We start from the raw sequence: 22,376 nt of genomic DNA on the forward strand, positions 1-22,376 counted from the left end.
CCAGATTTCCCACCAACCATAGCGAGCCAGTAAACAAGCAGTTGGCGGGAAATGCGATGCTGGAGGCGAGGGCTCTGTTGACTGTGATGCCCGGTAAGTCCCTCAAATTCCTCACAGTGTACACAAATAACGCACACACACGCACTCACAAGGTAGCTAGAACTAGATTATCGTTCTGGTAAAGTTTTAGAGGTATCAGCGGCCGGGAAAACTGAAACGACAGCTCGATCTTGGCGCCGAAACTTGCCTGAAGAATTTTCCACTCCCCGCGCCTCAGTTCCCGAGTTTCTCTCGCGTTCTTAGAAGTAAAATCGCGGGAATATCCTCCCCGTATGTATGGATCTGGGTTGTAAAGAATTAAAAGCACAAGTTTGTATAGCTAGTGACTTTAATATATAGTAGTCCTCTCCGGCGCTCAGATTGGGAATTTGAAAAGAAGAAATTTGTGGGGAGGGGGTGCTCCCAAGCCTCTACCAGGCACCGCGATCGCTTGAAAAATAGTAGAAATTGGCCAAAATAAAGGGTATACCAGGGGAGTTAGCCGGCCAGAGAATATCCAAATCGTGGGTCGCAAATTTTATCTTCTCTGGCCGGCTAACTCCCCTGGTATACCCTTCATTTCGGCCAATTTCTAAGTATTTTTCCAGCGATCCGCGGTAGAGCCTGGGTGTGCAACTTCAAGCTGGGGTGTTTTCATATGCAGATGATAATTTATGCATCACATGCAAACAAGACGCCTTTGTCCAAAACATTGGAGGCAGGATAATTTGGGCTCTAAATGCGATAATAATATCAATATGGGATCCATATACAAAGAAGGACAAAGACAAACTGGAAAGGGTACAGAATCAAGCTGCAAGACACGGAAAAAAACAACAACAACCTACAGTGGATGTCACTGGAAAATAGAAGAAAAAGGACCAGACTGTGCCTATACTAGCCCGGAAGAGAACAACAAATAGCCATGCCTTCAAGTACCAGAGTTATGAAGAATTCATTCTTTCCTAGAACTATCGCAGAGTGGAACTCGCTGTCACCTAGTACAGTAGGGGCATTGTCATTAGATAGCTTTAAACAATGTCTAGAGTTAGATGTTCAAGGGTTAGGTGTAACAAGTCGTTCAGTGTGATATAGCCAGCTGCCGCCGCGCCGCGTGCCTGCGAAGCTGGTGTGTTACGCCGAAGGGTGATTATACCGGCTATACAGATACAGAAATGGTTTAGAAAATTATCTGCATTCTGCATGTATAAAGTTGTGGACATGGTTGTTATCCCAGATTCTAAACCGTCTGGGGTCAAATGACCTCTCACTCCACTGTTCTCACATGGTTGCATCACATTTTTGTTCTAAAAGGGCAGTAAGAAAGACAGACTGCAGCGACATGGCCAGGTCACAGAACTCTGACGGGAGACCGCAGTTCCACTTACGCAGGATCAGCCATCGCACACTTTCTACTGCAGCGAACAATGTCTGGTAAGATTGTACAGTCAAACTTGTCCAACTCCAAGTTAGTGCTGTGTACTGGTTCACTGGATCGGTTCTGGACTGGTAAAAATATTTAGCCTTAGGTTCAAGTCCAAAAAAACCCTAAATGTCAAGAAGCGATTCCAGACTTATCACAAAAGAACCCATGTCACATAACCCTTTCTTTCCAAACCACCTAAAACGTTCCATAGATTGCAAAATCTGTGCTGCAAAATAAAGAAAACATTGCCATCGGGCATCGTCAAGTGTCAGTCTCCATGTTATATGGCCAAAGTTTTGCCCAGACAACATTGCAAGGTTGCCAACATGCAATTTCGTATATGCCAATGGGTTTAGGTCTGGACTTATGAGTCCAAAACTGAACCTAAACCTGTGGACTTGAATCCGGACCTGAACCTAAATGTGGGTCTAGGTACACAGCACTACCACTAACCAGGATGGTACCTAGGCTAGCTTTTTCCCCCCACCGACATATAAGCATAAAGATAATTAGGTTACCACTTGTTCCCTTGCGACTGCAACCGGCACTTTGGGACCGCACATGGCCCAATCTCTGCTTAATAGTAATATTACACCTGCACCATTTTCCTTCAGTTTACTGCATAGAAACAATTCTGTAGTATAGTAGTTATACAAATGAAAATACATATTGGTCAAAATATAACCGCAGCAGTAACAATTTGACAGCCTGATGGTTGAAATTTTTCTCGTCCATGTACCAGCTTCAGCGACAGAATCACGTTCATCGGGCGCGGGGACAATGTGCACTACCTGGTCAGCTCCGCGGCGTGGCAGCAGCGAATCTTCCTGTCGCGCCGCCACTGTCGCCTGGTCCGATCGCAGGCAGACGACTCACACAGGCTCATCGACTCCAGCATGACGGGGGTGTACGTCAACGATGTCAAGATTGCTGGTCAGGAACCTCTCTCATTGGTCAAATTGCTAATTGCCTTGCTGTCATAGGTTGACTGCTAATTGTGATTGACAGTCAGGATATGTCAGCAGTTTGTATCAGACTTTTGTCAGTGTATGTCAACAATGTCAAAATTGCTTGTCAGGAACTCTTTTCCTCTCATTGGTCAAATTGCTAATTGCCTCGCTATCATTGTTTGACTGCTTATTGTGATGGACAGTCAGGTGATGTCAGGATTGCTGGTCAGGAACTTTTTTCCTCTCATTAAGGACCTCTGTCATTGGTCAAATTGCTAATTGCCTTGCTGTCATTGGTTGACTGCTGTGATGGACAGTCAGGATATGTCATCAGTTTGTTTGTGACAGACTTTTGTCAGCCCTTTTTTTTTCATCAGAATATTAAACTGGAGGCTGTTTATTACCACCTGTGCAGGATCTTGTGTGTTAGAGGAGGGAGATGTGGTGACCTTTGGCCACCCCAAGGGTGATACCATTCAGGCGGGGACCAGGGTGAGACAACCGGACTCAGAGCACCAGTTTGTGGTAAGGCATTTTTTTTTCGCGTAACCTGAATAACACACCAGTTTTGTACATGTAAGTACAAGCTACGTAAGACTGGACTGTAATGTTTGAATCACTCACACTGGAATGGACCCCTACTCTTTTCGATAAGTGCGGTGGGTTCTTTAACATGCATGGCTTGTGGCTCTTCCAAACACGGGACCTCCATTTGATGTCCTTTCCGAGGGATGTCCCTAACCGAAGCTAGGTACTCATTTACACCTGAGTGAAGTGAGGAAAGTTGTGTAAAGTGCCTTTCCAGAGGCACAAGATAGGTGGCATCGGGCAGGATTCGAACCTGAGACCTCTTTAGTCTGAGCCAAATACTTGTGTCTGTGTGTTTGATTGTTGGAGACACTGACCAAAGTTAGGTCAAAGGTCCCCAGAAAGGTTATCTGATTTCCTGGCATCAATTTTCTGTTAAATGTATTATAAGTTATATACAACAAATGCTTACAAATACATTTTGTAAGTACTGAATGCGAGTAAATTGCTGAAGCATAATCATATTTGACTCCAGGTTATTTCTTAGTTAAATATGTGCTATATTTGGAACATACTCAAACAGAATTCTTGAATTTTGCTTCTTTGCAGTTTGAAGCTTGCAGTTGCACAGCTGAAAACCATCAACAGAATGTGGTCCAAGCAGGGAGCCAGAAAAGAAACAAGCAGCTTGTGGTAGGAAAAATATTCTCTTTATTAATATATGTCACTGTTGATAATAAAAGTCCAGTTTTTGATGGTCTTAATACTTGTGATTAGAATTTACTTGGCTAGAGTTTTTGGTGACTTGTTAAAGGTATTTGAAATTTAGTGAAGGGGATCATGACATTGTGAACTGGGTTGTTTTAAAGAAGTTACTGTGACAACATTTTCTTTGTTGGATGCTTGTTTTAAAGAAGTTACATTTGCTCTGTTGGATGCAGTGTGTTTCAGTTGAACTTGAATTCATTCAAAGATCCTTCAAAGGGGAAAAGACCATTTTATTTCTCACATAGATCTCCTATTTAATGCAGGATGAGTAAGTCCAGGCATAAGATTAAAGATAGATTTGTTTATAGTTAAAGGAGTTCACTGCTGCAGAAGGGGTTATTATGATTCATCAGAGAATATTGTTATGCTGGAATCCACTTTGTTGTGTCATATTAACCATGAGTTGAAGCCTGAATACAGGATTTAGAAAAGGATTATTGTCAAAAAGACATCTGAAATAATTTAGCCAAAAGTCAGATGCCTTTGTAATTGTATCCCCCAAAAAATCTATCAAAAAATAATACCTTCCATTGGGTGTTTTTTGTCCCAGGGAGCTGCACCCACAACTCCAGAAATGCTTGGAACATTCAGAGTACCCAAGACTGTCCCTAAAAAGAAGGCAAACTCTCCAGCCATACTCACACGTGGCTGTACTACTCAGAGAGGGGCCGCTCCGCTAGGTACCTACCATACCACACCTCCCAGCTCAAGACGCAGACCGCAAACCCGAAGTCAAGGTCGGGCCGTAGGTTCAAGGACATCAACACGACCTTACACCACCCAGAAGGATGCGGGCGTCCAATCAAATGACTCGTCTTTGGAATCAGACACGGAAACAGAATCGACCAATGAAAGAAGCCTGGCAAAGGAAAAACCGTCAGGAAAAGACAAACGTAAATACAAACAGGCCAGCCGCGGTCAAAGTGCCAAGCAAACCGTCCATGCACAACCCCCTGCTATACCTACAGAGTCTCCGAGTTGTAAGAAACCAGGCCAAAATGAAGGGAGCAAAAGTGTTGTAGTAGAGAGAACAGAGGAACACACAGATGACTACCCACTGGACTTAACCCTGAAATATGGAGAAACCAGTTACGATAAGGAAGCTGATCAGGAAGAAGTGAGCCAAACTGGATGTGAGAGCCAAGTCCTAACCCCTGGAGAGAAGTTCATCTCAACAGAAAACACAGATAACAGCAGTAAAGCAGCCGAAAAGCCAGACCAGGGCAGGCAAGAACCTTCTAATATTGATGTACAGAAGGAAGGAATGCAACAGTTTGCACAGTTTCACAATGGAGGGTACGTGAGAGAGAAGCAAGATGAAAGAGATACAGGCTCAATTGCCCAGCAAGATCAGGTAGTCAGAGATAGTGCCAAAGAAGTAGTAGAGACAGAGCCTACAGTAGAGACAAAAGTAGGAGGAGATGTCAAGGAGGATAGGTGTTCACCAGTACCTGTAGTAATATCATCAAAAGATGGGGTTGAAGACTCTTTGGGACACTCTGTGCAGTCAACGGAAGATAGCCATCCTGATCAAAGTGTGCTTTTGACACAGAGCGAAGAGCAAACTCAAAATGTTCAAGGTTTGGTAGTTAACGAGACTGTGCCACCTCCCAAGATTGTGGAAGGTCCTGTTCGTGTGCCTGAGCAGGAGTTGGATGAGAGTACGACTTTTCAGGCCCTTTCAGACAACGATTGTGAAGAAGAAGTGCAGAAGACAGCCAGTGGATTTCTTGATCCACACGTGAAGCCCGTAGGCATAACAGGTGATGTGTCAGATCACTGTTATTCTAGGAAGAAAGAGAACGCTGATGTCCTTACAGACGAACAAGAGATGAAAGAGACTTCTCCTGACAAGTCAACTGTTTTCCCTCACATAGCTGCTACAGTCAAATCGCCAAAGCCATTGGAGGATAGCAGCAAACAGGCTGAAGATGATGTATCAGTTGAGGAAGATCACAGTCTTGAGAAGAAAGAGATAGCTGATGTCTCTACAGATGAGCAAGAGATAAAATATCACTTTGCAGACAAACATACAGGTGTAGACACTACAGCCATGTCTCCTCAGCAAGTGGAGGCTAACAGCACACAGGCAAAAGACAATGGATTGTTTAAGGAAGATGACAGTCTTGAGAAGAAAGAGATAGCCGCAGATGATGTCCTCACGGATGAGCAAGAAATAACGGACTCCTTACCAGACAAAACCTGTGGTGTACACACTACAGCCACATCTCCTCAGCCAGTTGAAGACAGCAGCAAACAGACTGAAGAGAATTTGTCAGCTGAGGAAGATCAGAGTCTTGAGAAGAAAGAAATAACTGATGTCTTAACAGATGAGCAAGAGATAAAAGATCACTACAAAAACAAAAGTACAGATGTAGACACTACAGCCATGTCTCCTCAACCAAAAGAGGATAGCAGCAAACAGGCTGAAGAGAATTTGTCAGTTGATAAAGATCTGAGTCTTGAGAAGGAAGAGATAACTGATGTGTTCACAGATGAGCAGGAGATAAAAGATCACTTTGAAAACAAAAATGATGTAGACTCTACAGCCATGTTTCCTCAACCAGAAGAGGATAGCAGCAAACAGGCTGAAGATAATGTGTCAGTTGAGGAAGATCAGAGTCTTGAGAAGAAAGAGATAACTGATGTCTCTACAGATGATCAAGAGATAGAGGATCCCTTAGCAGACAGAACCAGTGGTGTACACACTACAGCCATGTCTCCTCAGCCAGTTGAAGACAGCAACTTACAGGTGGAAGATAATGTGTCAGTTGAGAAAGATCACAGTGTTGAGAAGGAAGAGATAACTGATGTCTCTACAGATGAGCAAGAGATAAAAGATCACTTTGAAAACGAAAATACAGATGTAGATGCTACAGCCATGTCTCCTCAGCCAGTTGAAGACAGCAGCTTACAGGTGGAAGATAATATGTCAGTAACTGTTGAGAAAGATCACAGTGTCAAGAAAGAAGAGATAGCAGAGGTCATTGCAGATGAGCAAGAGGTAGAGGCAGACAAACAGACAAATGAAGACACTACTGCCATGTCTCCTCAGCCAGTTGAAGACAGCAGCTTACAGGTGGAAGATACTAGTAATGTGTCAGTAACTGTTGAGAAAGATCACAGTTTTGAGAAGGAAGAGATAGCTGATGTTATAGTAGATGACCAAGAGATAGAGGATCCCTTTGCAGACAAAAATACAGATGTAGACACTACAGCCATGTCTCCCCAGCTAGTGGAGGATAGCAGCAAACAGGCTGAAGGTAATGTGTCAGTTGAGGAAGATCACAGTATTGAGAAGAAAGACATAACTGATGACACATCAAATGAGCAAAAGATAGAGGGTCCTTTTGCAGACAATACACGAGATTGGTCTCCAAGTAACCAATCTTGTGAAATGGAGGAAAAAGAAATTGATGTCAAGACAGACGACTTCACCGAGCAAGAACAGAGCATAAACATGACAGCAAGTCAGTCAGAAGATGAGACATTGCCAGAAGGGGAGAAGAAAGACACTAATCCAACATCGACAGAGACCACTTTCTTGGAGGAGGAATACTTTAAAAGCCATGTTAAGGTATCGGAGCTTGTGCAATCACCACCAGAGAAATCCGACACAATATGTAAGAAATCAGCCGTACATGTAGATGACACAGCAGCACTGGTGTCAGAAGATGTGCCAGTGACTGATGGAATGGATAAGGAAGAGGATGATGAAGAGGTTATCTTGTCACATGCTTCTCAAGACAGCATCACTAGTCCTTATCCTAGAAGAGGGGAAGATAGCCTCCAAGTGGTGGATAAATGTGATCCTCCTGTCTTCATTGAACCTGCTTGTGTTATAGATGAGGAGGATCCAAGCATTTCACCTCCCAGCCCCAAAATGAAAGATGACGATGGGACCACTATGGATGACAGTACTGCTTGGGTCTTACAGGAATTTGAGAATCTGGAGTATTCACCAGAAATTCCACCCGTTAGCAATGCTAAAGGTGCATCTCAAGATTTGTCACAGATGTCATTCACCCCAAGTGTTCCTACCGCGGAAAATGAGACAGAGAAAGAGATGATACCGTCAAGCCAAGGCTCGGACAGGCAATCTGGCAGTAGTGGGTCATCTGACAGCTATATGGGAATGCTGAGACTGAGCCCAAGTGGAAAGAGTGGCGATAACGCCACGCAAAGCGACGTAGAAAGCGAGGAAGGAGAGACACCGCTGAGTCAGAACTCAACTGGTAGCGACTTTGGTTTGTCTGGAGTTGTACCCTTCCTAGCCTCCCCAACTGGCAGTCAGGAAGACAGCTTGGATGCTCTACAGAAAGAAGCCTTTGCAGAGATAGAAGCAAATGAAGACAGCGAAACCTTGCCCACAAGCCATCCAACGCAAAACAAAGGAGAAGCTACTTTAACTAGTGTTGACAATGTCACTACAGACTTCAAGAAGTCAGTGACCTGGGAAGTAAAAGACACTGGTTTAGACACAGGTACTAAAGAAAATGCTGACCTGCACAGGGTTCATTTGGAAGAGAAGTTTGAAGACGAAAACTCAAGGTTCATGGTCTCAGACTCCATCGACTACAGAGCTGAATACGACAACTATTCGGATCTGGAAAGTTCTGACGAAGAGGAGCCGGAAAGCGTAGGAGAGGTAGGCCTAGGGTTACATCTGTCTGATAGTGAAGGAGAGAGTGAAGAGAGGAGACACAGTAGCCAGTCTGGTTCATGTCACAAGGGACATTCCAGCCATGCTCAAGTTAAAGAGCAAAGCAAAAGTGTTGGTGGTACTCTTGAAGAAAGCAATAAAGAAAAGTCGAAGGAAAATGAATTGTCAGATTCTTCTCGTATTGAAGATATACTCTCTAACAACTTCCAAGGGACAAGTACCCAACTTGCAAAGCCTGAAGAAGATAAAAAAGAAGTCCTTTCACTGGAAGAGATATCTGCAAATGATGCAAGTTTGTCAAAAGTTTTGCCGAGTCAAGAGAGCGAAACTGGAAAGCTTCCCTACATCTGTGAAGAAAAAGATGACGATGCAAAGGAAATGGAAACAGAGAAAACTTTGCAAGTGGTGCCATTGCCAGATGTGGAGAGGAAAGTTGCCGATCAAACCGTAGCAGAGTCAGCCCTCTCTGAAATGAAGCCCGGAAAGCTTCACAACATCAGCAAAGAAGAAGATACTGCAAAGGAAACAGAAACAGAGGAGCTGCAAATGATGACATTGCCAGATGTGGAGAGGAAAGTTGCCGATCAAACTTTGTCAGAGTCTACTCTCTCAGAAATGAAGCCCGGAAATCTTCACAACTTAAGCAACAAAGAAGATACTGCCAAGAAAACGGAAACTGAGGAGCTGCAAATGGTGACATCGCCAGAGAGGAAAGACACTGATCCAACTTCGACAGACTCCACCTTTTCAGAAATAAAGCCTGGAAAGTTTCACAACTCCAGTGAAGAAGTTGTTGCTGCCAAGGAAATGGAAGCAGAGCAGGTGCCACTAAGAGAAAATTCAGAAACTTCCACAGAGATTAAGAGTTCACAAGAGCAAGATAAGACAATTGGCAGTGAACATGATGTTTCAAATCCATGTATCAGTCAGGCAGAGGCTATGGATCCCCCACACAGAGAGTCTGAGCCAAAGAGGCAGCTCAACATGGAATCTGAGGATGAAAGTGTCACCGAGAAACAGTCACGTGAAGATCATGTCAAGATCCACAGTCAGACTGAAGAGGAAGGTGCTGTAGTAGTTGATCAGCTCACCTGTAAAGCTAGTGAAGTTCTGTCAACTGCTAAAAGGCCACACGATGAGATTGATGCAGTTCTGCCTCAAAGCAAGAGATTGCATCTGGAGGTACAGCTTGAAGAGACAGATAATGCTGAAGGGTTGACATCTGAAGAGTGTGAAAACATCACAGAAAATCCACCATGTGGCACAGAAGACTTCTTTGACGCACACTGTGAAGTGACTAAAAATGCAGACATAGCAGCAGACTTTCAGCAAAAGTGTGTACCAGTTGTCTCGGCAAAAAGCAGAGCTGACTATGTTAGGGATGTGGTGTCAGAGTTCTTCGCCCACCGTTTCTTCGTCAACAAGATGTCCTCAAAGTTGGACAAGATAGCGGACGAGGCTAGAAAGCAGAAGGTAGCAGAGGAGGTGAAAGCATTCTTCGCAAGTCCTTCTTTGAAGGAGCAGCCCACAAGCAGTTCTAAAGATGGCTGTGAAAATGTATCTGACCACTCAAGTGCCAAAAATGGAAGGGAAGGTCTTACTTGTAATGAAATTCCAAGGCCACAGGTAGAGAAGAGGAAAGCTATTGAACAGGCTGTGCATGAATTCTTCAAGAAGAAGAACTCTGCAGCAAATAAGCCAGAAGACACTGTATCCAACGAGACAGAAAATAAACTGTCAAACAAAAGGCACAGCAATGAAGAACGTATGCTAGAATGTGCACCAGAGGCAAAGAGACCAAGGCTTCAGGAGGTATCAGAGCAGCTTGATGATGTAAGCAGTAAGAATACACCAGAAGTAAAGAGACAGGTACTTCCAGAGGTGTCATCACCACATCCTGATTATTGTAGGAATACTACGGAAGAAGTAGACAATAGCCAGGTCAACACCTCTCTGCCAGAAAACCAAGAGTCTAAGACCTTTGCTAACATTCACAAAGATAACAAGACCAACCAAGATGAACAAAATACAACACCTGAACATGATGAACTGGAAAACAACAACAAAGAAGTCGGTATTCCAGATAACAGAGGTCTTGAAACTTACAATGCAAACGACAAAGATGGCAAAGAAACAGAGATGAGTGTAGCTGTGGGGAAGGATAACAATGACAAAGGTGGACATGAAGGTGAGATCTCTACTGAAGAGATGGACACACAATCAGGACAAGATACTGATAACAGAGAACTGGTAGATGCACAAGATGTGGAGTTGTGTTCCTCTACAGAAAGTGATTCAAAGGCTTCAGACCTCGTCAAAGTTGCCTCTGAGAATGAGAAAAGCAAGTGCATGCCCTCAGCATCACTTTCAGCTGAAGACAAAGTTGAGACATTGGAAGAAACGATTAAGGACATTGAGGAAGACGTGGTTGCTACCAAGACTCAAGATGACCTCTCGGGAATGGTCACCAAACCCAGTTGTCAAGTCATGGACACTGTAACCAGCAAGGCCTGTGAGGAAACAATGCCCGATACTACTACATGTAGGACCCTTTCTCCCAATGAGATTAAAGTTGTGCAGTGTCAGGATTTGACAAAAGTACCAAGCAAGGTAGACAAGGAAGGGATGTTGTCAGATCTGACAGAGTTTGAAGAAACAAGCCACAAAAAACCTTGTAGTAGCTCGCCATTAGACAAGAGCACATCTCCTTCCTGTTGTAGTAAAGAGCCAAGTCAGTCAGATCTAACTGTGATTGAAGAAACAAGCCATGAAAAACCATGTAGCACCTCACCATTAGACGACTGCACATCTTCCAGTTGCAGTAAAGAACCAAGTCAAACGTCTCAAGAAAGTGCAGTACCAGAAGTGTGCAATGAAGAAGAAGTGCAAGAAGACTCCGATACCGACGCAAACTCTGACTCCTCATGTCTTCCCTCGCTGGACGGTTATGCCGAGTCAGACAGGGATTCTAACTGCTCAGAGAACGAAACATTTCTGTCCCCGGAGAGTTACGCCGAGTCGAGTGACGCACAGTCAGATAGGGATTCAGACAACTCAGAAAATGACAGGTTTCTATCCTCAAACTCTATGGAGTATGGAGCAGAGTTTGACAGTGATGAAAATTCGAATGCTAGTGATGAAGATGATAAGGAAGAGGACAGCAGTGATGAGGAAGACACAAGTGAAGATGATGACAATGATGATAATGGCAACTCTAGCGACCAAGAATCTCTAACAGGCACTACTGCAGAAAAGACTAACGTTCTATCAAAAGATTGTCCTGATACAGAACAGGATTCTACTGTTGAGTCACCCAAGGCTTCAATAGCTGATAAACTAGGAGACACTAACGAAGATGTTACCAAGGAGACAGATAAACAAAGTAACGAGATGTCCCTACAGGGTCTGAGTTGTGACTTCGATGATGATGATGAGTTCAGTGCACCGAACATCAACATTGATGACATTGATTTTGACGATGAGAATTTTGATGACGAGAGTCCATCCATGCACACCAGCTCCGATCAGCCTTCTCTTGTAACTAACTTCAGTTCAGGAAAAGACGTCTCAGTGAAAGAAAACAACAATAAGTCAGAAATGGCAGAACCTGAGAAAAGTAAGAAGGTCACCACAAATGTTGCACCAAATGAAGACAACCTTGGACTTGGAGCAAGCCGAGAAAGTGCAGAAAGCACAACAACAACAACAAAAACAACTCCAGCCATTGAGTCAACAAACCTATCATCAGAGAAGGAGACAACAGACAAAACTCCGAGCATAGGAAAAGTTAAAGAAAACCCAGCAACACAGATGACTGAAGAAACACCAGGAGTGCTGCCAACAAATGTGGGAAGGACAAGACGCCGACTAGTAAATACCCCAGGTATTGCAGTTCATACTTGCTCTGTATTTGGGGCTGAAATTCATTTTTGGGAATAGGTGCATCTCAACTATAACTACAGTTTTATTATGTTTTTATGTTTACCGAAGGAAATAAACATTGTTTTTGCTCCATTCCTCTTCTTCTTTCGTTCCAAACAAATAAGATCAATTACCTAAACCAGATGTCTGTCACCATGGTAACTAGTGCTGGGCTACATCATGTTGCAATTTTATAGCAGGATGGATTTAGACCCTTGTCACCATATAACGTCATATGAATGTGTTAGAATTAACAGAGCAGATCATATGGGAAGGTAAACATTATGCATTTGCTTTGCAAATATTACCTTTCTAGTTTATCCTTTTTTCCCTGCAGGAAAGGTGACCACAGACAATGCCCCTAAGTACATGGAGCAGTGTCAGACCATCCTGGCCAGTCTTCAGCAGACCTTGGACAAGGAGCCCAGCTTAAAGGACATATCCAGGGTGCAGGCATGGAAGTAAGAAAGAAAGAAATCTTTTAGACATCTTGAATATCAAGAAACAGCACTGACTGAGATGTGGTATGGCTAGTGCTGTGTACCGGTTCGCTGGACCGGCTCCGGACTTGTAAAAATGTTTAGGTTCAAGTCCAAAGAAACCTTAAATCTAGAACCGATTGCGGACTTATTACTAAAAAAATACGTGTCACATACCTCTTTTCTTTCCAAATCGCCTAAAATCTTCCGTATATTGCAAAATCTTTACTGCAAAATGAAGAAAACAATTGCTATCAGGCATTGTCAAGTGTCAGCCTCCATGTTACGTGGCCACAGTTTTGCCCATACAACATTGCAAGGTTGCCAACATGCAATTCTGTATATGCCATGGGTTTAGGTCTGGACTTCAGAGTCCGGAACTGAACCTAAACCTATGGACTTGAATCCTGACCTGAATCTAAAATTGGGTTTAGGTACACAACACCATCATTGCACTATTCTGCAGTGGTTGGCTAGAGATTTGAACCCAGAACCCTTGGTGCCCTTACATTCTAAGACAATGGCCCTAACCAGTGGTTGACAAGAGATTTGAACCCGAAACCCTTAGATTCAAAAGTTATCAACACTAACCACAAGATCAACTTCCCTCGTCCACCAAACATGAAGGAGGCTGCTAAGCTTGGTGAAATGTCCATTTGCCTGAGACCATCATTACAGTGGACAGTGGTTGGCTAGAGATTCAAACCCACAATCACGATTCTAACCGAAGTTAACAACTCTAATCACAAGACCACATTCCCACCTAACAGGAAGGATGCTGCTAAGCTTGGTGAGAAGATGTTCCTGCCTGAGACCATCATCGCAGTGGTGGGTGACACCGGCGCAGGGAAGAGCAGCCTGATGAACGCCCTGCTGGACCACGCCTCTGTCCTCCCCACCTCGGGCATGCGCGCCTGCACGGCTGTGGTGGTGGAAGTCTCCAACAATGACAGGAACAAGAACTACGAGGCTGATGTCGAGTTTCTGTCCAGGAAGGTCAGTTGTAGATCTTAATTCATGATTAGCAATTTGATCTGATTGCTTTCGACAAGAAGGCTATAGAATGGTTTTGGCACTGTTCGGCAGATTATGCACAATAACTTTTGAAGGCATGGTCCGAGGTTCATGATTTTTGGCAGGCAGGTTGTCTTAGTGATAGGTATTGTCAAGGCCAAAAATGGGCTTCGTGGGGGGGGGGGATCTTACGTGACTGGACACAGGCAGCTGTTGCTTGTGTTGTGTTTCACACACAGAAACAAAAACAGGACAGGACAATACTCATTTTCACTTGAGTTAAGTGAGGAAAGTCGCGTTAAGTGCCTTTCCCAAGTGCACATGATCAGTGGCATGTCAGGAGTCGAACCCAGGACCTCTCGGTTCCAAGTCGAGCACTCTGCCATTGCGCCACACGACCCTGCACACATGTATTATATATATATATGGGTGACTGAGCTTTCAGTTTGTGTATCCGTTGAGCCAGGTGGAGTAGGTTGACAGCACATGGATAGGTGGTAGATTGACAGGCAGATCGTCAAAGGAATTGAAAGGTATCATAAACTACTCAGGAGCCAGCAGGAACTAGAAGTAGATTCTTGTGATTTTTAATTTTTTTTTTCAAACCGCCTTCTGCAGGAATGGGACGATGAGCTACGCCTGCTGCTGACAGATCTGATAGGAGAAGACGGTAAGGCCAAGAGGAAGCCTGACCCCCAGTCTGAGGCTGGTATAGCCTGGAGTAAAATCAAGGCCGTGTACGGTAGAGTGGAGTCATACGACGTTCTCTCCAGGCTGCCTCATGTACGACATCTACTGGGGACCACCAAACACATCTCAAAGTCAAGGGTATGTATGCTTATGATATATTCCATTCCTCTTAGTTATGATAAAGGTAGTCCAATAGCCCCTTTTCAGTTTTTCAGGCCGTAAACTATTGAAGATTTCAGGCGGTATAGAACAAAAAAAAGGAGAATGTGACATGATTTTTGTTTGTAAGGCCACACCAAGTTAATTTGTTGGTTCTCGGATTCACCTCTTTTCTTTCTGATTTGCAAAAAGAAAAAAGATTCTGGTTCTGAATAAACTAAAAAATGCTCATTTTTTGCCCCCAACAGTTGAGGAAAGTCCTTTTCTTCCTAGTTATTACAGTTTTTCCATCTATCAATGCAGCGGTTTGATTAAAAGCTCAAAATTTATAGTTCAAATTTTAATTCAGCCTTTTGTGTTGACTTCATGGCTCGTATCGTAGCATTTGGGGCTATAATAGGATGCCTTGACCTGTTTTTATTTCATTTTTTTTTTTTCCCTGTCACTTCATTTTTCGGAAAAATCAGAGAACCAACAAATTAAATTGGTGTGGCCTAAGTCCGGAAAAAGGTCCAGACAATCAGTTTTTTTTTTTAACTTGTAGCTTTAAGTTAACATTTTACAAGTCTGGAACTAGTTCCAGTGAACCGGTACACAGCACTACCTGGAACTGCTACGCCTGCTGTTTCAGGCCCGAGAGTTCCGAAGTGAGATTGACAAGTATGTGGACTCAATGGACGCCCCTCCCGCCAGAGGGCCGGGGTCACGGGACAGGTCAGGTGGTCAGCTCTGGCCAATCGTGAAGAGGGTGAAAGTTCAGATCCCCAACTGTGACGTGTGTAGCAGTGGTGCCATCCTAGTGGACTTACCTGGGGTTAGGGACTCCAACGCTGCCAGGGATAACATAGCCAAACAGGTGGGTTATACATGTACATGTCCAGGCCTTGAAATTAACTTTTCTTCCTATTGTCCCAAATTATTTTTTCTTCTTATTGTCCCAGCACTGTCCCAAAAATAAATTTAGATTTTCCTGAAGTGAGGATGAACTGTCCCAGCCTGTTTTTTGGAAAGTATTGTAAGACTTCAACTTGAAGTCAACTTTATTTTGCTATAATGTTCACTCCCAGCATGGAGGTAGAAAAAAGGAAAGGAGGGAGCACGTTAGCACCCGCCGCGGCCTTTTGTTTTGCTGCGCTAGATCCCGCTGGGTTCTATTGTCCGCCGGCCCGGCGGTACTTTGTTTGATGCCTATGTTCGCCGCGGTCTCTCCCGCCAGAATTCCATATATGGCTATGCAAATGAGCCGAAAATGACGTCACTGCCAGCGACAGTAGCCGAGTCCACTCCGAGCAGGGACCGACATACCCTGCATTCATCGAAGTAATCCTCAAATTTGATACAAAGTTATCGTAGAATAAAAGTTGCTACACTTATAGTTGTCAATGCCGGGCATGCCGTCTTGTCACTGACATTAATAACAATGGAAAACTCTGTTGTGCCGCTCTGGGGGCTACGCAAATCAGGGCAATTGACAAGTTCGTGCCAATTACAGTTTTGACGCCCGCGGCCAACATCGGACAATAGGCAGAAAGTTTGAGCTCCCTCCTTTCCTTTTTTCTACCTCCATGCTCCCAGGCGCACTATAATTGCAGAGTAGACGGGAAATTCCCAGGGACTTTTCCAAATCCAAAAACCGGGACGTGTGCCTGATAAACAAAAGAAAGGCCGACATTCTGATGTTGATTATTTTTTATTGTCCCCAAAAAATGTCCCAAAGTGTCTTTTTAGTTGTTTCAGTGTAAATTTTAGTGGTCAGTGGCCATTGGACCACCTTTAATTTCGAGCTCTGACATCAATGAATTATTTCACCAGGTTGGCAAGAGACTGTATATAAAGGCTTATTCATTCAACAACCAATGATTTTTTTACTCCCAATGTTTCAATGATCATCAGTCACCTTCTTCAGGGCAAAAATGACTTAGGTGTTGCTGCTGCAATGTACAATATTTATAGTAATTTACATGTCACATGTATGCGACAAAACTATACAGGTATACATGTTTGGGGCTGCATTATTTTGCACACTGGCTTTTGTTAAGATTTGTCACAAAATGCAATGTAACCATTTCTGTGAATTAACTCTGCATTTTCTACTCACCACAGTACTTTAAGAACTGCAATGCCATCTGGATTGTTGCGAGCATCCACAGAGCGGTGGACGACAAGAACACACACATACAAACCTAGCGCACATTAGCACCACCCAAAACAGTACTTCCATCCTGGGAGTGAACATCACTCTGGCTTACTATCACTACAAAATGTATTTCTGCTGCCCACAGTACTTTAAAAACTGCAATGCCATCTGGATAGTTGCGAGTATCCACAGAGCGGTAGATGACAAGACGGCCAAAGAGCTGCTGGGTGAGGGTTTCCGCAGACAGCTGCTGATGGACGGACAGTACGGCAGTATCGCCTTCATCTGTACCAAGACTGACGACCTCAGGTGTTCAGAAATCATCAGGTAACAGTTCAGGAATACTTAATTTCCTGTTCAAGTTTATGGGCATTTCAGAGAAAGTTCTTGTAGCCTTTGATTTGCCTTCATGTGAGACTTTAGAAGTCTTAAATGCTCTACAGGACAGTCACAAAATTCTAACATACCCAAATACATGTATTTGCACATTACATTTACACAAGTTTGTACATGTTGACTTTTAATGTTACAAACTAAGTGCAACTTTCCAGCTAAAAGCTTCTAAATTGAGTCAATTCTCCACTTCTTTTATCTTTCTCTCTCAAGTTTAAAGCTATAATTATGTTTACTGAAGGAAAACATATAGTTTTTCTCTCCAAACAAATAAAGTCAATGACCTGAACCAGATGTCTGTCACCATGGTAACCATGGTGCTCTGTTACATCATGTTGCAATTTTATAGCAGCAGGAATTTAGACTCCTGTCACCATATAATATTATATAAATGTGTAAGATTAACAGAGCAGACCATATGTGGAGGTAAATCTTATGCGTTTTGATTTGCAAATGTTACTTTTTTTCTAAATCACATCATAGAGCCCTGAATCTAGAAGAAGAAGTGGAGCAGCTAGAAAATGAAATCAACGCCCTGGAGATGGAAAAGATGTCCTTAACAGAGGAGCTCGAGTCACTGAGGGAGGAGGAAGAGGAGAAGGAGGATGAGCTGTCAGCCATCCAACAGGAGGTCAACGACCTGAAGGAGGAAGTCTTTGAACTGGAGCAGATTGTGGAACCTGTTGATATAAACCCTGATGAGGTATATAATAGTGTTTGCTCGAAATCCATTTTTCGGAAATAACTGCCACCTAGAGCTGTGTACCGGGACACAGTAAAGGTTCTGTACCAGAAAAATTGATGAGCTATAGGTCCAAAATACCTATTCCTGAAGCACCAGTACTGTACCTAAATAATTTCACACTAATTATAATTTTATTTATATGCATTATTTGTGGCCTAAAAGGTTTAAATAGCTGGTCCCCCATGGGTCCCAATTCTCCCAAAGTAAGGACAGTGTGTTTGTGTTACAGACTGACAGTGTTAACTATGCTGAAAGATCTGTTACATACACGTATTAGTTATGTTCCCTCAAGATGTCACTTTGGTCAAATTTGTGTTGCAGGGTAGGAGATAAAAACTAAAACATCTTAGTTTTGTATAAGAATTCTCCATAAACAAAATATTGTACTTATATCTAGGCGCACCTGTGCATAATAAAAAAATTGGTGTACAACTCTAATTTGAGGAATGATGTCACTGTGATTTCACTCCAATGATTTTTATCTTCCTGAAGGATTGTCATATGCAGTATTAACACACATCATGTTCTAGAGATGTAAAAAAATCCCTTTTTGTTTCATGATTGCTATAAACATTAGATTGCCAAATAAAGTCCAGCCCTTTTTTGTTCCACAGGAAGTGATCATTGATGATGATGACAGGGAGAAGTTAACCAGTCTGAGGACCACCTTGGAGGAGAAAAAGAACACAGAGCAGGACAAGAAAACAGACCTGAAGGAAACAAGATTACACATAGCTCACAAAGAGAAAGAGGTGGGAATGTATTTTGTTATGTTAACTTTACAAAAGGAAAGTTGTTTTTGCTCTGTTTCTTCTTCTTCCTCTTCTTCTCCAAACAAATTATGTCAATGACCTGGGCCAAGTGTCTGTCACCATGGTAACTAGTGTTGGGTTCCATTATATTGCAATTTTATAGCAGGAAGGATTTAGACTCCTGTCATCATGTATATGAATGTGTTTGAGAATTAACATAGCAGACCAAATGGGAAGGTAAACATTATGCCTTTGCTTTGCAAATGTTACCTTTCTAGTTTCCCTTTATGTCTTAACATGCTATGCCATATGGATCAAATTGCACCAGTTTGGACATGGCGAAAGGAATCGTGTTCATCATTTCAGTAGATAGTTGTTTTTACTTAGTTTCTTCTTCTTCCATTCCAAATACTGATCTCTAACCAGGCCAGTGCCCTGATTTGTTGACATCTCTCACCATGGTAACTGGTGTTCGGTTACATAATGTTGCAATTTCATGGTCTGCTCTGCTCCTGTAACCATATACATGTACTAGTAGTGCATATGTATGAATGTGTTTGTTGCTTTGCAAATGTTACTTCTCTAGTTTCCCTAGTTCTTTGCACTCAAAGCTTTGTAAACTGTTGGGTTAGAGATTGCTGGATAGGGGACTTTGTGTTTCAGATTACTGGAGTTGATCGTCAGGTATCCAGCAAACAGAGACAGATGTCAGTGATGTGTGCCAAGGCCCGTAACCAGTACTCCCAAACTCAGATCAGGGCAGACTTCAAGGCTGGCATCAGGGTATGTGCTGCTCATTTTTACTTCCTAAATGTAGATAGAAATTTCAGTCACTTATGTCAAGTTATGAAAGGCTGTAGATGCTATACCTGAAACATTTTGCCGTTTTCAAAATCTAAGTAACTGTTACTTTTAGAATTGGTGTCTCATTACCAGGGTATTTGATCTTCATTAACACTCATTCTAACATATTTGATGAAAGTTTAAAGAAATGATGAAGGAAAATCAGGAGGTAAAACTTTTACGGTAAGGCCATGTTGATTTGATTATATGGATGACATCCTCTGGGAACCACAAAACTGATGTGAGCGTGCGAATAAAAAAAAGTGTTGCCAAAAAAAAGTTGCTAAAGTCATTATGAAGTCTACATGGTTATGAACAAATGACACAGAGTATGTTATGGCAAAAATCTACTCTTCAAATTCTTTTCTTTACATTTTCGTCTTTTTGTTTTGTTTCCAATCTTTTTCTTGCAACTCATGATATATATTTCCTGTATTGTGCAACTGTTTTTACGATTTACAGTGTGGTTGAATTTTTTTGGGGGGAAATGGCCAAAAATTCATGCGCGCATGGATGTCATTCATATACTCAAATCAACATGGCCTAAGGCATTGAAAGGGGAGTGATGCTGATACCCATTGGACTAACAACCTACTGCCCCTAAAAATGCTATGCGACTACACTTCCTTTAGCTCAGTAACAGTCATGTATATCGTTGTCTCTCCCCCATTTGATGACTCCAGGAGATGAAGAGGAAAGCAGGACTGATGGGAGAAGATGCTGACAGTGATGATGATGAGGAGGAGGAGCAGGTAGAGGACCAGGATGAGGAGGACATCGCCCGAGGACTGCGCGTCTTCACCGTTAGCTCCACCGAGTACCTCAAACTCACTAACAAACTCACAAGGTACAAACTGTTGGGATGCTGTTAGGATGCTTTCTAATTCAAATGCAGGGGTCGAAATAGATTTTTGGGCCAACTTTTGGTTTTTTGGACCGGACCGATAAAATTTTTACGGTCCGAACCGGTCCACCGCTACTTTCCAGTTCTTTATTATTGGGTAATTCTACAGGTAGTAACAGTGGATAAAGCAAACTTGCACTGCGGTGCATACCGGCAAAAAATTAGTTGCACGACACCAAATTTACTTGCACCAAGTTGCACACATGAGGGGTATTTCGACCCCTGAAATGTCAAACGTAGACGCATATCAATATTCAGGGCTAAAAATACTAGGTGCATGTGCACCCAAATTTGGAGCTGTGCACCCATGGCAATTTTTTCCGTGGGTGCAGCAGTGAACCCACAGAAAATACAATCATTGTAACAGTTATACATTTTGTAGTACTTAAAATGAAACATGAAAAGTTCTTGAAATGAAACATACATGTAAGTATAATTTTTGCAGACGTTTTACCTATTTTATCTTATATGGTGCACCTAATATTTTTATTGTGCACCCAATTTTTTAGGTTGGGTTCACTAGAGCACCTATACCCCAAAATGAATTTCGAGCCCTGATATTAAAATCAATATTGGAATTAAAGTAACGTATGAAGTCATACACTGTTCATGTATTTCTATCACCAGGGACGGACCAGCCCAGGTCTTCAGTAGCGTCCATGACACCCAGATCCCAGCTCTCCGCGAGTTTGTTCACGAGATGACCAACGTTCGCCGACAGAGCGGTACGGAAAAACTCATCCGCAGTCTGGGCAGCTTTGTCAGTGACATCGCCAGCTATCTCTTGGACGAAGGAACCAAGGTAAAAGCAACTGTTTCAGTAACTTTCCTTTCATCTTTAAAGGCATCCAGTGCAGTTTTAGGCCTTGAAAACCCGATTTTTCAAAGCCAATATTCTAGTCATTTATCAACATACTGAGTTGAAACCACACTGTCCCAATGTACAGTCAAACCTGTAATAGCGGCCACCTTTGTGTAGTGGTCACTCGGCCATAGCGGTCAGTTTTTGACGGTCCCTTGAATATTGACAGGTTTGACTGTATATTGACCCTCATGGAGCAAAAATTCCCAGAATTATGACAGAAAATTTACTGGAAGGGCCCTGGGCTGATTTTAGGGTACCATCCAAAAAATAAAGGACTCATTTCTGCAGTCTTAAATGCCCAAAGTATGAAATACTGATTTAAATATGCTAATGTTAAGCAGTATGTGCCAATATCACAAAGATTGCCTTATTCAGAATTTCCAGTTTTGCTGCCCTGAAATCGCATTGGATGCCTTTACATTGGAAAACTTTAGTGTAATTGTCTTTAGTCTGTCCTGCCAGGGAACTTTGTTTATATTGACAGCCATTTAGTTTTTTACTTGACAGTGACACGTTCTGTTTGACTTCGAACCATTTACAGAACCACGGGACCCGTATGTCGGCAAAGACCATTTTTGAGCACCACCTGGGTGAACTGAAGACGTCCCTCCAGCCCGTCCTTGGGACCCTACAGACGGACGTGGACCGGTCCATCAGCATCTGTATCCACCCCAAGCTGAAGGAGGGGGTGCAGGCTGCAGCCAGCATGTGCCAGGCCATGGCCAAGAAATGGGGCGCTCCTACCTGTAAGGAGAACAGGTGAGGGGTTATGCCTCAGCATACTGTATCATAGTTATATATATATAGATAGTATGTTATTACTTGTCATTGAGTAGTCTAAGTAATTCTTATGATGACAGTCCTCTTAATATTTGAGAAAGGTATGTCAAAGGATTATCAAGAAAGTTCACCTGTGTTGGTAGTAATCATTATAGTAGAACGTTGAACTTTAACGCACGATTTACAGAGATCAAATTTACAGCGACCACTGTTGCCTTCATCAGGATAATTAATGACCAATCACTTCACAACGTGATATCGCGAGAGTTACGGTTTACAAACACGTGATCTTATTCACACACGACTTTACTGATACGTGA

General features: G+C 42.8%; 1 protein-coding gene across 1 annotated transcript in view; it reads left to right on the top strand.

The window, feature by feature from the left end:
* The window catches only part of LOC109483212, a 30,407-nt gene continuing 8,031 nt past the window's right edge, over positions 1-22,376 (top strand). The window contains 19 exon segments of the mRNA XM_019786191.1: positions 1-93; positions 1,354-1,473; positions 2,208-2,398; positions 2,831-2,940; positions 3,553-3,636; positions 4,262-11,001; positions 11,107-11,328; positions 11,398-12,257; positions 12,633-12,756; positions 13,545-13,770; positions 14,407-14,616; positions 15,269-15,493; positions 16,920-17,101; positions 17,651-17,870; positions 18,527-18,664; positions 19,328-19,447; positions 20,191-20,354; positions 21,039-21,213; positions 21,818-22,035. Coding sequence (XP_019641750.1) covers positions 1,382-1,473; positions 2,208-2,398; positions 2,831-2,940; positions 3,553-3,636; positions 4,262-11,001; positions 11,107-11,328; positions 11,398-12,257; positions 12,633-12,756; positions 13,545-13,770; positions 14,407-14,616; positions 15,269-15,493; positions 16,920-17,101; positions 17,651-17,870; positions 18,527-18,664; positions 19,328-19,447; positions 20,191-20,354; positions 21,039-21,213; positions 21,818-22,035 — 10,301 coding nt within the window. The 5' untranslated portion in view covers positions 1-93; positions 1,354-1,381.

This window comes from Branchiostoma belcheri, unplaced genomic scaffold (genome assembly GCF_001625305.1).
Source record: "Branchiostoma belcheri isolate BF01 breed outbred unplaced genomic scaffold, Haploidv18h27 scaffold63, whole genome shotgun sequence".
In the NCBI taxonomy this organism is placed as follows: Eukaryota; Metazoa; Chordata; class Leptocardii; order Amphioxiformes; family Branchiostomatidae; genus Branchiostoma; species Branchiostoma belcheri.